Source organism: Rhincodon typus, chromosome 2, assembly GCF_021869965.1.
Source record: "Rhincodon typus isolate 14 chromosome 2, sRhiTyp1.1, whole genome shotgun sequence".
Taxonomy (NCBI): domain Eukaryota; kingdom Metazoa; phylum Chordata; class Chondrichthyes; order Orectolobiformes; family Rhincodontidae; genus Rhincodon; species Rhincodon typus.
The window spans coordinates 73,406,703-73,428,717 of record NC_063333.1 but is presented as its reverse complement, the minus strand read 5'-3'; the positions used below and the strand labels follow the sequence as shown (position 1 = coordinate 73,428,717).

General features: G+C 39.2%; 1 protein-coding gene across 1 annotated transcript in view; it reads left to right on the top strand.

Moving 5' to 3' along the window:
- The window catches only part of col28a1a (collagen, type XXVIII, alpha 1a), a 209,970-nt gene that overhangs the window by 23,863 nt on the left and 164,092 nt on the right, over positions 1-22,015 (top strand). Inside the window, exons 8-11 of the mRNA XM_048613944.1 lie at positions 268-294; positions 3,999-4,043; positions 7,067-7,111; positions 17,229-17,282. Coding sequence (XP_048469901.1) covers positions 268-294; positions 3,999-4,043; positions 7,067-7,111; positions 17,229-17,282 — 171 coding nt within the window. The remainder of the gene's footprint in view (positions 1-267; positions 295-3,998; positions 4,044-7,066; positions 7,112-17,228; positions 17,283-22,015) is intronic.

The following is a 22,015-nucleotide window of genomic DNA, read 5'->3' as shown; positions in this document are numbered from 1 at the left end:
CCTCTTAAGCAAGCTGCCTACCAAGAAATAAAGAAAGGGATTTTAGATGTGGTGCTGTCTGTACATTTTACAGGACTTCCATGTTGTGTAATTAAGGGTTTCCTGGCTACCATGATTCCTTTCCTCCTTGATCTTCATGACTAAAATGTAAGAATTAGCAACATAGCTCATTGACCTGAGCCCACAGATTTACATTAGATCTGGTCTTATAAGAAAAACTATGACTTTGTGACTTAAGTCATTTTTAACTTCTTATTGTTCCAATAGGGCACAGCTGGGTTCAAAGGACACAAGGTAATGTATAATGCTGTTTGACTGAATAACATTTTACTGTTACAAATCCAAATGATGGTAGGAAACAGAAGTCTGAACTTCCAGATCAATTCAATTCAGCACAGACTGTGAATTAGTTTTGCCATTCTACATGGTTTAGTCATATGCTTACCCAGCCCATCAGCCGGTTGATCCACTGGGGAAGCACAATCCATTGCTTCTTAACTGTGCTGTTTCTGGATTCCATATTTATGTGGATTTATATTTTTAAAAAAGGGTTACAAAACAAAATGTTCTCTAAAGGTCTTCCTGTGCAGCGGTCTAAGAAAACAAACATGTAAGTTAGGCCTTCTGTTCCCTTAACTCCCAGCTGAATGTTCAACTTCATAGAACCTCTATATATAGGATAGATCTTCGCTGTATGACTCTATGACTCTATGACCAAACCTTTCAATGATATGCACCTTCTGACAAGGCAAAGGTTAGACACATTTTTAGTTTCATTATTCAATTTTTAAGACCTTATACGTTGTTGCATGGACATGAGGCTAAAGTACAATTGGTGATGCAGAAAATGCTGCAAGTGATTAAGAAATAGTTACATAAATTTAACCTTGCCTTTAAATATTACTTTAAAAATACATTTGTTACAAGAAGATGGCCCAGGGCACAAACAATAATAAATTTTCATCTGGTTTTAGGTGAGAGGATAAAGCTTTTCATTTAACATTGTTATAATTTTAGAGTTTAGAAGCCTGGTTTTTTGTCTGTTGCCTCTTTTATGACTTCATGTCAAATGACTCATTTGCCCTTCAGTTGCATCAATTATGTAATTTAATTTATAATTAAATCGATTCATAAATGAGAAATTGCTATTATTGTGCTCATTAAGTTTATTATGCTTAATTTGCATTACTTAAATCAAGTAACTACCCACTAGAATTAACGTAATTTTTGATGGTTGTATGATTTTGCAGAAGAGCTAGGAGCAGCCAATATAGACCTAATGACACAGTTCTTGAGAGTGTGCAGCAATGGAGATATCTGGCAATTCATAGAAATGGATCCTCGAAGGTGGCAGAACACGTTGAAAGAATAGTAAGAACAGCATATGGGAACTTAAGCTTCATAAATGGAGGCAATGTGTACAAAAGCAGAGAAATTATGCTGAAGGTTTAAAAACTTTGGTTAGACTACAACCCGAGTATTGCATCCAGAGTGTGAAAATGCAGAGTAAATATATCATTTTAACACCGGAAGTAATTAGTTTTACGATATTTGGATAAATAATGAAGATAAAAATAAATTAATATTAAGGAACCTGATATATAATTACTCTTGAGTAGTAATGATGAATATAAGGAAGTTTGGGAAGATAGATTTTGAGTGGAGTAACCAAAGCTAAAAGAGAATTCAAGGGAACATATTCAAAAAGATCAAAAGGAAAAGTAAAGTATCTTACAGATATATCAATAAAAGTGATAGTGAAATGGGATTTCTGAAAGAAAAAGGTTGTGATTTTGTAGATAATGATCAAAAAATACAGGTAGCATTTAAAATGACCTTCCGTTAGTCTTTATTAAAGAGACAGATATTAGAGGAAAGTTGTACATTAACATTGTTGAGAGCAGATACAGTATATTTTGATGGACAAAGGAAAAATGAACATATGTTGATTAGATTAAAGAAATTGTAGAGAAGGAATTTTCATAGACAAAAGGAGGCATTTTCAGATATGTGCTTGGAGAGAGGCTTGAGAAGAGCCCCATTGTAATCTGTTCTTTCTCTATCATCCCTCCTATGGTCAATTCGAACTGGTATGGAGGCTTGTATCAGCATTTCTCAAGGAAGTTCCTTATCAAACTGTCTCTGTGCAAGCAGCAGTTATATTTTCACTTCGTATTCAACAGGACTCTGTGTGTATGCTATCTTAATCTTGTTACCTTACTCCTTCCATGACAAGTCCAACTGCTGTAGCTTAGAGCTCAACTTAAAAACATCAGACTATGGACAATGCTGTTTCAGCTAAAAATTTTCCTCAGCCATTATATGTCAACAGTAAATCACTTTCAGCCTTTTTATGTTGCTTCGGTCATGGGCAGCCCTAACAGACTACAAGTAGTCCCAACAATTGTAGCCTGGATTCCAGTAAGAGTGGTGGGTGCATGCTAGGGTGGGGAGCTGAGAAGCAAGGAGGGGAAAGGCTGAGGTGGTACAGTGGGTGGAGAAGGAGCGCTGTAGGGGGCGATGTCAGACTTCGGCAACCAGAAGAGCAGAGAGGGTGAAGTTCACAGAGAGGGAAAGATGAACTTTTGAAGCTATTTCGATCTTAGTAATATTAATTTAATATTTATTTATTCAGTATTTTACCATTTATACAATTTATTCGGTAATTTATCTTGTAATCCAAGATGGCGCCAGAATGTGGCAACATTATACATTTATCACTGTACCTAGGTACAATTCGCAATATTAAATAAATCTACATCCAATGTGTAAAAGAGGATTTGAAAACATTGCCTCCATTTCCCACCTGAGGTTAAAGCATGCTTTCTCCCATCCTTGAACACCTCGGTGTTGAGGTTGATTGGAGGTCAGGTGGAAAATGGCCTTTACAGTCATTAGTTGTGCACTTAGGAGACTCAATTGGGACAAGGATGGGCAGGCTGAGCTAGACCTCAGCTATCCAGCTGTAAAATTGCAGACAGGTCAGGGAAGTAGGTGGGACCCTAACATTCTTCCCATCCTCCAGACTTGAATATCTCAACCATGGAATATGGCTGTGATATCCCATCCTCCTGCCTAAAGAAAGCTGGCTTTTCAATATCTTTTTCTTCCATGTTGCACCTCCCTGACTACTTGCAGCTTTTCTGGGATGAGTCAGACGGTCTCTGTTGACAGGGGCTGAGGGTTGCTAATCATCAGATGAGAAGGAGGGGTTAAGCTGGGTTGGGCCTTCCGGCTGGGACCCTTCTCCATTGCGCTCAGTTCCCAGACAGGGGCAACATTTCTCCAACTGCACACACACATGTCCACCAACCCACACCCCCCAACCCTCACCCAGCCCCCAACCATGACACCAACTGTACAGTCGGGCTGCTGGGATTTATATGGCAGCCTCACCATTTAATTTGCCACTGAATGTCCTTAATTAGTCCAAGAGTGGGTGGGCACTCTGACACTACCATGGCACAGGTAGAATATTGGCAGAGGCATGTAGACCACAGGTACACTGGGTCTCCCACAATCCCACCCAAATTTACTTAAACCTCCCCCAAGATTATAGTCTGCTCTTACGGCTGGACGTTGCACATTCATAAAATCCTGACTTAGATTAATATTTGACATTAAATTGGCTAATCATGTAAAGGAAATGAGGAACATGGAATATTGGATTTTGGAACTATTTACTCATGTGAAGAGGATGAACTAGATGGATCAAAAGGCCTGTTTTGCTGTTGCAACTTTATCGTATTTCTCTGCATATGTTTACTTTGTAGAATATTTATTTCAAATATACTTTCCGCTTAGCAACTTTTATAAATATTGTAAAAGCATGCGAATGAGGGAGTGAATTAATTGTTCATGGACTAAATATTCACAAGTTTAATGGTATGTTCATACGTTATAGCGTTCTTTTCAATTGTCTTTTTCGGTAGTGTTGTGACGTTGGATCTGTCAATATTACAACCTACCTGACAGTTTTATTATTATTCTCACTGCAGGGTGTGAAAGGTGAATGTGGGATCCCAGGAATAAAAGGCGATAGTGTACGTATACTTTCCATATACCAGTCTTCTCTTTAAAGCTTTTCTTCATTTTTCTGTATTTAAAAATCGATTTTGTGAAAGGACAGCAACATTAGTTTAGGGCAAAAATCTCAAGTTCAAGATGTAGCAGAAACAGACATACTTTTGTTCTGTCCCATAATTTCTATGAAGCAGTAGTGTTTTTGCACTAAAATTAATCGCACTCTACAGAATTTTTAAAATTTGCTTCTAAAAGTTAAGATTCCTCTCCTGTCCTCTGAGGGATGACCAACAATAATTAGTTTTGCAGAAATAATGAGAAGTATTTGCATTTTTGGTGGGGCATTGCAGAAACCTGAGCCTAACTTTGAAATCATTAGAAAAGAAAATCAGTGCTTTTGCAAAGTTGAAACTTACACCCTGTGAGAGTTAGCTTGTGTAATCTGGTATTTTCAGGACAGACATATTTTGAAATTTGAATGCAACAATATCACCCTTGTCCTTTCACTTCAGATCTTATCAAGACAAGTAGCCTTAAGGTCTTTATATCTGCTGGCTATAAGATTCTATGTAAATGGAACTGGTGAAGTCATTGCCCAGGCACAGTAGATGCTAGATCAGAGTTGAAAACCTCATCAGCGCTAATTAGCAATCCTGCCACCATGGCTGAACCCAGAGAGACTGTTTCCAGTGTTGGCCACTGCTAGGTTCACCGTCCAATTACGGGATGGTGACTCAGTCCCTTACAGGTGCTGCCCTAATCAGAAGGCCGTCAACTGAGCAGCTTCAGCAATGCGACCAGTTGTGGTGTCCATTGCTGAGACTTTAGCTGCAATGGGAGAGGGTATCTCCATGGCCAGAACCCCCAAAATTGGGTAAATATGACCTGGGGCTGGTGGGGTCAGACAGATAAATCCTGACGACTGAGGTAGTGTGGGAGTTCCATTGCACAGTGTGCTGTTGCGGTGGGCAGCCATTGCCACTGTGGGGTCTCTCTCTAAACTGTGGAGTCCACAGATTTTCTTATTTCACATTTTTAAACTTTCTTTGATTCCAGTCTCCTCCCTCAGACTGATTGAAATCTTGGCATCCTGTCCGATCCTGAGCTGAGCTTCTAACTGTGTATCCTTACTGTTTAAGATTTTCTACCTCTGGGTCAGCACACATATGCCTTCTGCTGCTGCTGAACCCCTCATGTTCTTGCTTTATTTTCTGCAGTCTCAAATATTCTAAAGACTTTCTATAATCCAAGTCTCTGCTACCTCTAACTGAACAAATTTCTGTTCATACATGTCCAAGTGCGCAATCCATCAAAGTTTTAATTTTAAAGTTCTCAATCCTGAGGTTCAAACCCCTCCTTGTTTTTAAACTCTTTCAACCCTACAACCTTTTGAAAACTACATTCCTCCAACTCTGGCAATTGTGTATCTGTCATTTCCTTTGCCTGACAATTGATAGTCATTTCGACTCAAGCTCTGGAATTTCTTTTCTAATTAACTTCAGTTTTCTTTCTCCGTTTATGATGGTTTTAGAAATTATCTTCCTCACCAAGCTTTCTGTCACCTGTTCCAACATCTTGTTATGTGGCTGAGTGCTAATTTTTGTTTGGATATGTTTCTGTGAAGTGACTTTGGAATGTCTTGCTATGTTAAAAACACTGTATAAATGCAAGTTACTGTTTATAGATACACAATAAAATATTTTTAAATGTTTTTATCTCATTGAAAATACAGATTGTTTTAATATCAGTTGAAAGGCTTATACAGAATGAATTTGAGGTGCAGTACAGAATCTGACTACCATGATGCCATGTTTCCCAATTTCCTTTACACAAAGAAGGGAAAATGTGTCCCCTGCTGGTGAATGTTTACAATGTTCCATCTACCTGCCTGAATAACAGTGTCACAAATGTTTTGAAAAGGCTGGCGCGTTTTGTGAGAGTGTATTTACAAAATAAAAAAAATTAAGACACTTTTTCATCAATTCATCACTAGTTACATTCAACTATAAGGAAGATGTCACTTGGGACTATTTCCATTTAAGCTTAAATTGACTGAGCAATCTTCATTATACTGACAGCTTTTAAAAGGAAGTGAGCATTGCTGCAATAGTATCATGGAAAGTTAGTGTACCTGATAAGTGAATCATTGCTAAATGTTTGTATATTTCTGAAGAAATAATTGAAATGATTGTTGATACTGCAATATGCAAATATTTTTATTATTGCAGATTTATAATTGTTGAATCTCCATGATGTATGAACAGCAGTTTACATGTTTATCACACTGTTGGTATAAGTTAACATCCACAGGTAGATGTGAGGGAAACAAATACTGAGAAAGCAATTAAGAAGAGTGATTAAAAGCTTGGATGAAGAGTTGGTTTTCTAAAGAGCTTCTTAATGACATAGAGAGATTGATAAGTCCAAGGAGGGAATTTAGTTAATTGTGAAGTGAAGGATGAAGAATGTACCATAGAATTGCGGTAGGAAGGAATTGCAGGCAGATTTATGGCTTCAGAGGATTACAGATCTGTGAAAAAGCCAGATTGTGAAGGGATAATTAGTTTTAAATCTGAGGTGCTGGGGAAAGGAAAACCAATGCAATTTAGTAATGATGGTGCGCTGGACAACTATGATGTTTTTTATGAAGTAGGAGGGCAAAGTTCTGAACAATTTGGAGTTGATGGAAAGTGAATGGTCAGAGTCTGGCTGGAAGAGCATCAGAGTTTTCAGACCTGGAAGTAATTAAAATGACATTGTTTAGTGCAGTAAATAATGAGAAGACATCAATGAGTTTAATATGCTTCTGTAAAATGTATTTCTCAGATTTAAAAAAAATTGTAAAACATTATTTAATTTTTACATCTCTTCACTGGCAGTTTGCTTATGCTCCAACTATTGCAGGTTGACATAATCAGCTAAGGTTCAATGATTTAAAAAATCTTCTACAAAATCAAATATTTCATTATGAGTCCCTCAACCTTTAGTTAGAACATTTGGCACTTGGTTAAAAATCTTACTAATGTTATCATTGATCTTCTAGGGTCCTGAAGGACCACCAGGTCCAACTGGAAAAAGAGGAGCAATGGTAAGTGAACATCAGCCTTCTGTTTTCAATCATAAAAATTAAATTACTAACCAAATTATATTTGAATATGCTAAGTACAATTGGTTAGAAAAGTAATAACATCGGTTTTGTTAAAAAGTACTTTTGCTCTTTTTATTCCACTTGTTGAAGGTAAGAGTAAAGATTTTAATAATCGGGATCTATCTCAACACCTTACTGAGAGTAGCAATGGTTTATACCAGCATACGGGGTTAGTGAGATACAGAATCAGCCCTCTCTGAAGACCTGGAAAGAGAAAATAGAATGAGCTGCACTGCTTAAGATGGAGTGAGATGATCTTGACATCGAGATGGGCCTCATTAGACTTCTCATCTGATTCTGCCAAACATCTTACCATCGACCACTCTCACTCAGCTCCCCTATAAGATTCCAATCAATGTGTTTGGGTATTGTTTTCAATTCACTCATAGGATATGAACAGTGCACAGGACTGGTACAGTCAACATTTATTGCAAATTTCAGATTGACTTTCAGAAGGTAGTGATGTGTCCCATCATTAACAACAATAATCCATTTTCTGAAGGTGCTGCCAGTGTTGCTAAGTAGAAAGTTACAGAATTTTGAGCCAGCCATGATGAAGGAACAGTAATACAGAAACTTAATGACAGTAGGTTCGTATGTAACTGGAGGTGGTGTTCTCAAGAACACTCTGCCCCTGCTCTTCTAGATGGCAGACTTCACAAATGTGGGAGTTGTTGTTTAAGAAGCCTTGATAAGTTGTTGCAATGGTATTTATTGATGCTTTACCTGGATAAGAATGTTGACAGAAGAGAGAAGTATTTATGTGACTCTTTATGATTTTGTTTGGCTTCCTATCAGTTCTACATCAATGAATCCAGTATAGTTTGACTATCTGCTCATGGGTTTATTAAAATTCTATTACTAAGTGGGAGTCCAGGCTTTGGTGAAATTTGGCATTTTCAGAATAAATTTATTGTTATTCACATGTTTCTTCTTTTATGCTGCTTCTCAAAGATGAAGATCAGAAAAACAATGATTACAAATATTACATTGCTAAACATTCAATTACCAAAGCACAAATCTCCTATAACTGTTCATTTGCATTTCATTATTTAATACAAACTCAAGTCTGTTTACTTCCCTTTCCTTACAAACTCCACTTACTGGGGAACATCTGCCCTTCTTTTTGAAAATCCACCACCAAATCAAACTACAAGCACTGCCCACCAGCTATCATGATGTGATTTGAATCTGTATCCCTAGAATGTCAGTCTGGGCCTGTGGATTACCAGTCAGCAACATTAGCACTACCCCACCATCTGCCTCATAGAAAGTGTACTTTTTTTATTGCCAGAAGGGCCTCTTATGCATAACTGTTTCTTTTTCCCTGTCACCAAATCACTCATGAATAACACAATGTGGAGCTGGAAGAACACAGCAAGCCAGGCAGCATCAGAGGAGCAGAAAAGTTAACATTTCGGGTTGGGACCCTTCTTCAGAAATGGGGTGGGGGAAGGGAGCTCAAAAATAAATAGAGAGGGATGGGCTGGGGCTGGGAAAGGTAGGTGGGATTGTGATAGGTGAGTGCAGGTAGGGAGTGGTGGGGATTGGTCAGTGAGGTGGGAGGAGAGGATGGGTGGGAGAGAAGATGGACAGGTTGTGTTAGGTCAAGGAGGTGGGGATGAGAGGGAGGGTTGATCATGGGATGAGGCTGGGAGTGGGGAGATTTTGAAACTGGTAAAATCCACATTTAAGCCATTGGGCTGTAGGCTCCCGAGGCGGAATATGGGGTGCTGCCCCTCCAGTTTGCGGGTGACGCTGGAGGAGGCCCAGGATGGACATGTCGCCCAGGGAGTGGAGGGGGAGTTGAAATGGCTTGCAACCAGAAGGTGTTGTCATTTGTCATGAACAGAGTGCAGGTGCTTTACAAAGAGGTCTCTGAGCCTCCGCTTGGTGTCAGCAATGTAGAGGAGGCCACATTGGGAGCAGCAGATGCAGTAGACCACACTGACGGATGTGCAGGTGAACCTCTGTCTAATGTGGAAGGTTTGTTTGATGCCTTGAATGGAGGTGAAGGGGAGGTTTAGGGGCAGGTGTAGCACTTCCTGCAGTTTCAGGGAAAGGTGCCGGGGTGGTGGGGCTAGTGGGGAGTGTGGAGCGGATGAGGGAGTCGTGGAGAGAGTGGTCCCTATGAAAGGCAAATAGGGGTGGGGAAGGAAATATATCTTAGGTTGTGGGGTTGGATTGTAGGTCGCGGAAGTGGCGGAGAATGATACGTTGGATACGGAGATTGGTGGGGTGATATGTGAGGACAAGGGGGATTCTGTCTTTGTTTTTGTTGGGGGGAGGGGATGTGAGGGCAGAGGTGCGGGAAATGCAAGAGATGGGGCCGATAGCATTTTTGACCACCAAAGGGGGGGAATGTTTGTGGTCCTTGAAATAAGAGGACATCTGGGATGTTCGGGAGTGGAACACCCCATCTTGCGACCAGATGCGGCAGAGGCGGAGGAATTGGGAGCAGGGGATCACATTCTTGCAGGAAGGTGGGTGAGAGGAGATGTAGTCTAGGTAGCTTTGGGAGTCAGTGGGCTTGAAATAGATGTCGGTTTCGAGGCAGTCACTAGATATGGAGATGGAGAGGTCCAGGAAGGAGAGAGAGGTATCAGAGAAGGTGAATTTGACGTTGGGGTGAAAGGTGTTAGTAAAGTTGCTGAACTGTTCAAACTTCTCACAGGAGCGCGAGGCAGCACCGATACAGTCATCGATGTAGTGGAGGAAGAGGTGGGGGGTGCGGATAATGCCAGTGTAGCAGCAGAAGATGGACCCCCTGAGCTCCCTTCCCCTCCCCCATTTCTGAAGAAGGGTCCCGACCCGAAACGTCAACTTTCCTGCTCCTCTGATGCTGCCTGACCTGCTGTGTTCCTCCAGCTCCACACTGTGTTATCTCTGACTCCAGCATCAGCAGTTATTACTATCTCTGACCAAATCACTTATGGTATTTTTTTCAACTATTACCCACCACTTTTACCTATGTTTTCCAAACTGATTAATTTACACACAAAGTCCATTAAGGACAATGGCAAATCATGAAAGGTGAAGCAGAGGTAAGACGAGAGGGAGGTGGCTAAATAAAAATAGAGTTGGAAAGGGAGATAAAGCACTCTACCCACTTTGGGAAAACCTGCCCTTTTTATAACCGCAAGTGCTCTTACTCAACTGAATTTTTTTTTTACCATCAACAATTCACCTATTCTTTTTTCCACTATTAACCACCACCAATAAATCACCTATTTCCAAATGAATAATTTACCTGCAAGGCCTGTATTAAGGGCAATGCAACCCATCAAAGGTAAGAGAGAGGTAGGGAGAGGGGGAAGACGCTAAATCAAGATGGAGTTGGAATGGTGAAAAAAACCTAAATATATGCTCTAATAAGCATCAGCTGCTCTCTGTTATCTCTTGAGCATGACCTGGTTCATTCATGAAAGAACCATCATTTACAAGATTGTCAACAAAGACACAAATTTAGTTTGAGGTCCAAACCTGCACATGCAGAAATGTTCATTGATGCTTCAAAAATAGTGTTAAGAAAATATACATACTAAGCTACAAAGAAGGAACCAGTCTCCAGTCTGTACTGAACTTAAATTGAAAAACGCGCTTATGGGACTATATTCTGACCGTTCTGCCCAGTATCAGTGTGATAGTCTGACAGCAACACCAAATTACCATCTATTCTTCAGGATGTGTCCAAGCACATTGTCAGTGGCTTTGCATTTTCACTATTAAGAGGAGCATAATGCATTGCAGCAAGTAGCCCAATTGGTCATTAGGGTTTCTAGTTATCCCACCTCATTTCCCTGAAAGATCACTCAGGAAAGTACCACAGTAAAACTACCAATGTGATTTATTTTTGGACTTTGAAGGTCAATTCTCCCAAGTTTGATGTCATCCTCAAAGTTTGAAATTGTGCCCTACACACCAAAATCTAGATCATTTCTAAATGTTAGGAAAAGCAAGTGTCCCAATATTGACTCCTGGGCACCTCCACTACAAGTCTTTGTCCAGCATGAAAAATACCCATTAACCATTCCTCTCTGTTTCCCATCCTCCCACCAACTTTGTATTCACGTTGCTACCGGCCATTTCCTTTTAAGACCTATTACTGTTGTGTGGCACTGTGTCAAACGCCTGTTGGAAGTCCATTTACATCACATCAACAGCCCTTCCCTCTTCAAAAAAGCCGAGGAAGTTAGTTAGACATGATTTTCCATTAATAAATCCATGCTAACTCTTCAGAATCAGTCCACATATTTCCACGTGACGATGAACTCAATTCCAAATAATTGCATCTAGAAGTTTCCCCATCACCAAAGTTAAATGACTGGCCTGTAATTGCTAAGCTGATTTTTAAAACATTTTTCGTATAAATGTTTTCCATTTGCAATTTTCTGACAACACTACCGAATCTGAGGAAGATTGAAAGGTTATTGCCAGCGCCTCTGCAATTTCCACTCTCACTTTCCTCAATATTCTTGGATGTGTCTCATTCAGTTCCAATGCGTTATCAACTTTAAGTACTGACAACCATGTCCTTATCAATTTTAAGTTCTTCCAGTGACTTGAGTTTCCTCCTCTGTCAACATGCCCTGAGCAGCATTTGCCTCGTAGGTAAAGACAGATGCAAAGTATATTTAGTAACTCAGCCATGTCTCTTGCCAGTAAGTGTAAACTCAATTTTTGTTCCTAATACACCGCTTTCCTCCTTTTACCATTGATGTGCTTTTAGAAGATTTTGGAATTTCATTTTATGTTAGTTTCCATTCTGGGAACAATCTTCCCTTTCTAGCAGCTGTTATCAACCCAACGCAAATCCTTCCATGGGTAAGATCATTGCCAGACGTTTCCTGACATTGTTGTAAATAGCCTAGGCCAAGAAGACCACTTAAAGGTTACACCACTAGTGCAGCAAACCACTGGTGTACTGTGTTTGATTGACACTCAGTGAGAGAAAAATCAGTCATTATACACAGGACTATAACAAAGGACTATAACAATATCTGTAAAAGGAAAAAGGGGGTAAATTATGTGTGACAGTTAATGGAAAATTCTTTAGGTAACATTTGAAATAATGAATCAGTATAGGAATGAGTATGCATGATTTGAACGTTATTGAATGTAATGGAATGGATTTAATATAGTTTCTAACAATAAAAATTTTGGAGGATAGTTGCTTGGAATGTCAGTAAATTCATTTGCCCTTAGGATTGAATGTTAGAAAACACAGTGCTAAGTATAACAATCATTGGATACGTAATTTGCTTGGAATAGAATTTATAAGAAATGCTAGTCTTGCAATTTCAAACATTTATTGTGAGCAGTGTCCCAAGTCTTCATTTATGGAATGTGAAATTGGGTTTATTATTAATCCTTTCAGAATGGAATGGTGTCTTTGAGCTAAATAGCTCTGAATGAAAACCTGCATGTGCATTATTCTTATTCAGTAGCTGACTTAGTGCCATGGGATTAATATGGCGACTACTTGTTTTATTTTGAATATTATTGAACAAAGTTCCTAAGGTCATGGCAGAAGGACTGTAGAAAACCCTGATTAATAAGTTTTAGGCTTAAAAGATCATTTTCCTCCTAAATGGGAAAAAAAAAGTGACATGGGAGTGCAACCGTGCCAAGAACACCTTTGATAGGAATCCTTATAACTGTCAGTATTTTTGGCGGTTTTAGTTGCAGCTTCTGTAAAGACGGTGTGGTGAAAAATGTATATTACATATTAAAATCATTTTTGAAGGTATTATCATTATAAGTAGACGAATGTGGCTCTTTCTATAGAAATTTTCTTTAAAATAGAGTCAAGATCAGAGTCCTTTTGAAATAGTGATCCCACTCCAGCATTTTGCAGAAAGCAAATGGCTGTAGACCCGTGCAGTGTGTTAATGGAAAATTGTGTGTACTGCATTGGTTTATGACAGGTGAGTAAACATTGAAGCCCATTAATTTGTTTTCAGTTCATAAGTACATAAGAACCAGAAGCAGGAGTTGGCCATCTGCCCCTTTGAGCCTACTCAATAAGATCATGGCTGATCTTTTCATGGCCTCAGATCCACTTACCCACCCTCTCGTTATAACACTTAATTTCTTTACTGTTCAAAAAATTATCAATCTTAGCTTTAAAAACATTTAATGGAGAAGCCTCAACTACTTCACTGGGCAGGGAATTCCACAGATTCACAATTCTTTGGGTGAAGAAGTTCCTCCTCAATTCAGTCCTAAATCTGCTCCCCCTAATTTTGAGGCTATGCCCTCTTGTTCTAGTTTCACCCGCCAGTGGAAGCAACCTCCCTGCTTCTATCTTATATATTTTCCTTCATAATTTTACATGTTTCTATGAGATTCCCCCCGATTCTTCTAAATTCCAATGAATACAATCCCAGTCTACTCAATCGCTCCTCATAAGCCAATCCTCTCAACTCCAGAAACAACCTGCTGAATCTCCTCTGCATCCCCTCTGGTGACAGCACATCCTTCAGCAAGTAAGGGGAACAAAACTGCATGCAGTACTCCAGGTATGGCATCACCAGCACCCTCTACAGCTGTAACATAACCTCCTTGTTTTTAAATTCAATCCCTCGAGCAATGAAGGACAAAATCCCATTTGGCTTCTTAATTACCTGTTGCATCTGAAAACCAACCTTCTGTGAGTCATGCACAAGGACACCCAGGTCCCTCTGCACAGCAGCATGCTGCAATTTTTTACCATTCAAATAACAGTCCTTTTTACTGTTATTCCTACCAAAATGGATGCCTTCACGTTTATCAAAATTGTACTTCATCTGCCAGATCTTTGCCCACTCCCTTAAACTATCTATATCCCTCTGCAAACTTTCAGAGTCCTCTGCATACTTTGCTCTACCACTTGTCTTAGTGTCATCTGCAAACTTTGACACACTACACGCGGTCCTCAACTCCAAATCATCTATGTAAATTGTAAACAATTGCAGTCCCAACACTATTCCCGGAGGAAACACTACTAGTCACTGATCGCCAACCGGAAAAGCACACTCATTTATCTCCACTCTTTGCTTTCTGATAGTTAACCAATCCTCTATCCATGCTCATACATTGCCTGTAATGCTATGAACCTTTATCTTATGCAGCAGCCTTTGTGTGGGACCTTGTCGAATGCCTTTTGGAAATCTAGATACAGCACATCTACTGGGTCCCTGTTGTCCACCGCGCTCATAATATCTTCATAGAATTCCAGTAAATTAGTTAAACATGAACTGCCCTTTCTGAGCCCATGTTGCATCTGCCCAATGGGACAATTTCTATCTAACATCTTACTATTTCTTCCTTGATGATAGATTCAAGCACTACGAAGTTAAGCTAACTGGCCCCAAATTCCCCATCTTTTGTTTACCTCCTTTTTTGAACAGTGGCATCACATTTGCTGTTTTACAATTTGCTGGAACGGCCCCAGAGTAGAGGAATTTTGGGAAATTACCACGAGTGCATTTGCTATTTCTCTAACCATCTCTTTTAGTACCCTGGGATGCATTTCATCAGGGCCAGGAGACTTGTCTACCTTTAGCTCTACTGGCTTGCCCACCAGTACCTCTTTCATGATAATGATCATTTCTAGGTCCTCACCGCCCTTAGTCTCCTTATCATCAATTACTGGCATGTTATTCGTGTCCTCCACTGTGAAGACCAACAGAAAGTACCTGTTTAATGCCTTGGCCATTTCCTCATTTCCCATTATTATATCCCCCTTCTTATCCTCTAAAGGACCAACGTTTATTTTAGCCACTCTTTTTCATTTTATATTTTTGGAGAAACTTTTGCTGTCTTTATATTCTGAGTTAGTTTACTCTCAATCTGTTTTACTTTTCTTTGTGGCTTTTCTGTAGCTTTCTGACCTTTAAAGTCTTCCTAGTCTTTTGAGTTTCCCACTGGTCTTTGCCACTTTGTATGCCTTATCTTTCAATTTGATAGCCTCCCTTATTTCCTTAGACATCCATGGCTGATTGCCCCTTTTACCACAGTCCTTCCTTTTACTTGTATTTACTTTTGCTGAGCACTTTGAAAGATTGCTTTGAAAGTCCCCCACTGTTCCTCAACTGTTCCACCTTAAAGTCTTTGCTTCCAGTCTACTTTAGCCAACTCCTCCCTCATCCTATTGTAGTCTCCTTTGTTTAAGCACAGGACCCTGGTATTGGATTTTATCTTCTCACTTTCCATCTGTATTCTATATTCAACCACACTGTGATTGCTCCTTCCAAGAGGATCCCTGACTATGAGATCATTAATTATCCCTGTCTCATTACACAAGTCCAGATCTAGGATAGTTTGCTCCCTCATCAGTTCCATTACAAAATAATGGAGAATTAATTTTAGTGTAGAAAAGCCAGAGATTGAAAGTTCTGGGGGATGTTCAGAGGAGACCTTATTTGGGTCAAAGAAACAGGCTGTGGGATCATGATACACACTTGTTGATAGTGATGCAAACTGCTCACAGCATTCATGGTGCTTTCTTATTTAATACTTTGGTGTTCGGTACAGGCTGAGTAGGGTGTTAAATATATGGATGTGTCTGCAAGATGCCAGTATCATGAATCACTGAAAGATCACCTGCAGTACATGAAGTTTCCTGCCCTTTTTAAAAGGGAAATGCACAGTAGGTGGAGTAAATTCTTCCAGTTATGAGGGAAATGAATCTGTACATATATATTTCTGTATTTCTGCAGGCTGCCCCAGAGCACTGATTCCCATATAGTGGAACATGTTTGTGACCAACCCTCGGGCAAGCTGACACTGGGGTTGGTTGTCTCAATTAGCTGGATGTCTGGTTTGTGATGCAGAGTGATGGCAACAGCATGGTTTCAATTCCTGCACCAGCTGAGGTTACCATGAAGGACTTTCCCTCTCAACCTCATCTGATGTGTGGTGACCCTCAGATTAAATCTATCACTAGTCATCTCTCTGTCTAATGAGGGAGCAGCACTACAGCCCTCTGGAACTATGGGAACTTTACCTTTATCTATATGCAAGTATATTTCATGTAAAATTTATACAATTTTTTTACCAATGATATTGAGTGATCACTTACAATGCCATGTTAGAATCGTTTTAAAAATTAATATTCCTGAATCTTTAAAATGAATCATAATTAAGCACATCTACATGCTTGATCACACAAAATAAGGTTACATTGGATACAGTGACAAAATCTGCAGTCTTATTCTTGAGATAGAACTTCATTACATGCATATGTTAAGCAGCTACTCTGTGTGCCCAACTCACAAACTGTGTGTTGTACAAGCTTAAGCCTTAAGCCCGAGGTGAGGCCTGTGTACTCATCATCTTGTTGCATGGCTTTGAAGAATGGTTAACAGATATTCTTCAAGAAAGAAAACTCAACACTTTTCACCTTTGATTTCTGACTCAGTTTCAGCATCTGATGGAAGTTTGAAAACATAAGTATGATTGTTAATATGTTAGTTATCATCAAACAGGTGACTTCTATGTTTGCAAAGTGGAAGATGAACACATTCCCAAACTTATTCTCAAAGGAAGATAGAACTGGTCAGATGATATCAGTATGATGCTAAAAGCTCCACTTCAAGGATATTTGCAACCATGAGATAAAGGTCATAAGTATTGATTTCTCAAGAAGGAGACATAAGCCAACCATGGAGTGAAGTGGTAACATTATCTACGGACTGGTTTATGTCACTATGGCAATCAGTTGCTAAAACAGCATAGCACCAGATGCTAATGCCCAAAACAACAGCCCACAACAATGCCTGATAACACCTCATGTGACACTTCTGGCAGAACCTACTCGTGAATTGGTCTCTTCAGCCAACAGGAAAATTCCATCCTGTGGAACTACTCTGCCACCAACGCATTTGCTGCATGACCATCATTTCACATAGTTGAAAGGTTTATGGTAACAATAACAATGAATCCACATATTTGTAAATATTTTAGGTCAGAACAGTTATCAAATTCTGGATCAACAGAGAAACAAATTTGCCTTACTATTGCATTGAATTAAGAAAACGTCTGAAATTACAGTTTACTTGTCCTTTCTCGGTAGGGGCCACCTGGACTAATTGGCGAGCAAGGCCCTGAGGGAATCCAAGGTCCAAAGGTAGGAAATGCCTATTGTCTTTGGAGTTTCACTGTCTGAGTATATTTCTTTATATAATAATTAATTTTGTTTCTACTAACAAAAGCTAAAAAGTATGAACTCGGTCAATGTTAGGAGAGCATAAAGGGCTTGATTTGAATAAACAGAGGGCTTTTCATGAAACTAGTTTTTTTATTTTTTTAATTGACTTGGAAATTATTATTAATTAAGATTTCAAACTAAATGAAATTGAAAGTGAAACAGTGAAATAAGCCTCTAGAAAAAGCCTGAATTCTCGTTCTGTGACCTTTGTTGGAAAGAATATCAGGTTCAATGAAAAACCATCTACTGATTTGCTTTGAGCCCATTTCACACTGATTTCTTGAATCAAAATTATAAACATATTATAATCTTATAAATTTAACAGGATCAGCCAAAAATATGCCAATGAGATCTTTGTCGAACAAAATGACAAATGTGAAAAATGTTGTGATCAGTGTGAATTTATTTCTGTTTCTTAAATTTACTATTTAATAAGTATTTCCCCATTACAAAAACAAACCAGATATGATTGCTGAAATACCATTTCTAAATCTTAATGGAGCGTTATTTAAGCAGATGCAATGGTATTGTTTGAATTGATACCACATGTTGTCATATTTAAAACTGGCGGGAATGCTTTTGATTTTTATGTCCCAAATAATCTTTGAAAGCATAGCACACAAACAGGATAACTTTGACTTTTGTCGTATAGTAAAATGGGCAACTGAATCAACAGCTCATTTCACATCTCTCCCAATTTTCACCTATTGTCTTCAATGGAAATAAAATTGGGAGATGGAAAATGATTGCTGATTTGTGATTGTTGTTTTAATACCACTGAACATTCAAACTTACCCTTACGGAATTCTATGATTGATGTATGCTCGAGTTTTACTGGCATATGACTGCTTAATATAACTTTTTATGAATGAATTCTGCTATACAATGACTGAAAAACAGGTGGCTGATTTTTGAATCTTTCATTTCAATGGATTAAACTTAGAAATACTGAAATGTTAGGAATTGATCACATTTTGAAGCATCTATCTGCTCTCGCTGTTTTCTTATTTGGAATAATTTTCAGTCATTGCAAACCTACACAGCCCAAATAAAAGTGAACAGAAGGCTAAAAATTGACTGTTTTCTTAGACAAATTCTGTATTTCTTCTTTTCCTTTTCACATATACAACAAAAATATGTGGGCACTTAAGATGCGGTGTTACTATCCATGTCTCCGAACGAGGAGGTCCAGGTTCAAGTCCCACTTACTCCAGCATTGTATCATAGCATATTGATTAAAAAAAAACCAAAGAGCTGAATACTTGAAGACGGGTCTTATGTTGCAGAAGTTGTGTCCCTCCCTTTGGGCCAGTAGCCCTGAGTTTAAGACCTAACTGTGACAGAAGTGTGTCATTACACATTTGAACAAGTTGATTTTAAAAAAAAATCTGCAATGGAAGTATGGATCCAAGTACACAAAATTGGTCAGTAGGGTAGTGAATAAATGGATGTGTCTGCAAGGTGCCAGTCTCATGAATCACTGAAAAATCACCTCCAGTACATGAAGTTTCCTGCCCTTCTCAGTAGGTGAAGTAACTTCTTCCAGTTATGAGGGAAATGGATCTGCACGTATATATTTGTGTATTTCTGCAGGCTGCTGTCAGGAGGGCAGTTAATAATCTTTAACTTACATTCACAAGAAATTGAAATAAAGGAAATGATTCTGCATTGTTTTTATTTACCTATTGTTCCTCTGCTGCATGTTTCCCTGTCTTGTGGGCTGCTTGTTGGTAGACCTGGCAACACTGGCCTGCAGTTTCTCTTTTTTTGTCTGCTGGAAATTGAGAAACTTGTAGGTCTTTGGGCAAAAAAGGACATGACTTGAATATGATAGTTTACAGACGATCAATTTGTCATTTCTCAACATTTACTTTGTGACATTTCCTGAAAACATTTGTGAATTTAGCAAAACTTTCTAGACTGAAGAATAAATTCTGCCAAATTGACAAATGGTTCTCTGAAACATGGTACATTTTTAACATTTAATTTTAACGAAAGTATGGAAAAACTGCCTGAAGGCAGTCTTGCATCTATTTTACCTTTGAGCTGAAAGCAGGCTGCCTATTCTTTCCCTTCAAGACATTGATGTAAGAACTCACTCCTGAGATCTACAGGTTTATGAGGTTCATAATTGATATTTATAAGATGTTAAATAAGACTCATAAATTCTGTCTGTAAGATTTCATTGTACCTTCAAGACAGATTCAAGACCACTGTAGCAACACCATCTAAAACTAGCTTTAAAAAGTGCCACAGTGAGTAATGTATCAAAAATGTTGGTAGAAATAAGCATACATCAAAACTGAGTGATCAGTCCTTATTGATTGTTGACCCTCATGGGCATGACATCTCTTTCCAACGACAGCAAAGCATACTCTTTTTGCAGCATATTTTATATCCTTTCTCAGGGGTGGATCTAATAATAATATGAGAAAACACCACGTTATTAAACATAACAATTTACAAGGCATGATAAGAGATCCTGGTAGAACCTTATGGTCTCAGGCTGCAGGTCCATGTGATCTAATCTGTCTGCGACAAAGATCCTTTTGCACATCCCAGGAGCTTTTCTGAGAGTAAATGTATAGTTAAACTTTTACTTGACATTCCCCTACAAGTCTCTTTGACTTAAGGCATCAATCACCAGCAGCTCAGAACTCTTTGAGGATGTTAGGATGTATAGGTTCTCTTCTCATTGTCCGAGAAGGGGGAATGCAGGATTGAAGTGATGGCAACATTAATGTAGTCAAGAAAATTTCTGAAGCTCCATCAGAAAGTAGAAGTGCATCATTGACGGTGAGGAAACAGATTTTAAGACCAAGATCTATGAGGACTACGTATATACTATAGTCTTCAACTTGAGTTACTTCCGTCATGTACATCTAAGGCTTTTACCAAAAGATCATAATTTATCTGAGGGCAATCACAATGTATAACAAGGGCTTGCTTCTCCGTGATAGCATCTGCAACTTTCAGGCAAGATTTTGTTCTTGCTCTCAAGACTGTTTTTTGATCAGAAGGTCATCAGTACAGTTGGAAATTTTCCTCAGCTAATAATCTTGGAGATCTGAACATTTCTGTACAAGAGGAACTTTTTCTTCAATCAATGTATCTCTTTGTGTCAATTGCATGAGAACTTTGGCTGTCTCTGCAGGGAATTTCTGAAAAGCTGCTGTAAGTTTTTCAATTCAGTCCCCAAGGTTTAATTGCATTGCACGACAGCTAATAGTCGGGCTTTTAGGCCAGCAGCCTCTTTAAGGGAGTTAGACTCTTGCAATTCTTGTGGAACTTTGATTATTCAAGCTGTTTTTGATGCTTGAATGTAAGCTTTGTCAAGGTATTCTATGTTCCTTGATGCTACCACGAAAAAAATACAATCCGTTCTATCCCAACACCATCACTTTTCAGTCCTCAAGTACCAGAGAAAATTCCTTCATCTATCACATCCAATTGACTTACCTGTTTCTTTCAATTTCTGACCTTGACATGGTTTGATGGCCTTACTTGATTATTCAGACAATTGAGCTTAGACTTTCTCAGCTTTGAATTACCCTTTCAAGGTTCTAACCAAATACATAGAAACATAGAACGATAGAAGATAGGAGCCAGAAGATGCCACTCAGCCCTTTGAGCCTGCTCTGCCATTCATCACAATCATGGTTGATAATCCAACCCAATAGCTTAATCCTGCTTTCTCTCCATAACCTTTGATCCCATTTGCCCCAAGTGCTTTATCTAGCTGCCCCTTGAATGCCTTCAATGTTTTGGCACCAACTACTTTTTGAATTCCACAGGCTCACCACTCTTTTAGTGAAGAAATGCCTCCTCATCTTGTCCTAAATAGTCTACCCCGAATCCTCAGACTGTGACCCCTGGTTCTGGACACGTCACCGTCAAGAACATCCTCCATGCATCTACCCTGTCTAGTCCTGTTAGAATTTTATAAGCCTCTATGAAATCCCTCCTCATTTGTCTGAACTCCAATGAAAACAATCCTGACCCAGTCAAAATCGAAAGAACTGCGGATTCTGTAAATCAGGAACAAAAGCAAAGTTGCTGGAAAAGCTCAGCAGGTTTGGCTGCATCTGTGAACGATTAAACAGAGTTAACATTTCAGTCCGGTGACCCTTCCTCAGAACTGATGATGGCTGGGAAGACGTCAGTTTATATGCAGAAAATAGGGAGGTGGGTGGGGCAGGGAGTAAATGATAGAATAGACCCCAAAGAGAGAGAAAGACAGTTGGACAGACAAAGGAGTTGCTAACGATTAGGCTGGGAGGGTGAATAGTTGTTAATGGGGACTGTTAGTGACTAACAAAGCCATTACACACCCCTGTTGTTAGTCACTAACAGTTCTGAGGAGGGGTCACCGGAACTGAAATGTTAACTCTGTTTATTCCTTCACAGATGCTGCCAGATCTGCTGACCTTTTCCAGCAACTTTGTTTTTGCTCCTGACCCAGTCAATCTTTCCTCATACGTCAGTCCCGCCATCCCTGGAATCAGCCTGGTAAACCTTCGCTGCACTCCTCAAGAGCAAGAGCATCTTTCTTCAGAAATGGAGATCAAAACTGCACACAATCACCAAGGCCCTGTATAATGGCTACAACACATCCCCGTTCCTGTACTTGAAACCTCTCGCAATGAAGTCCA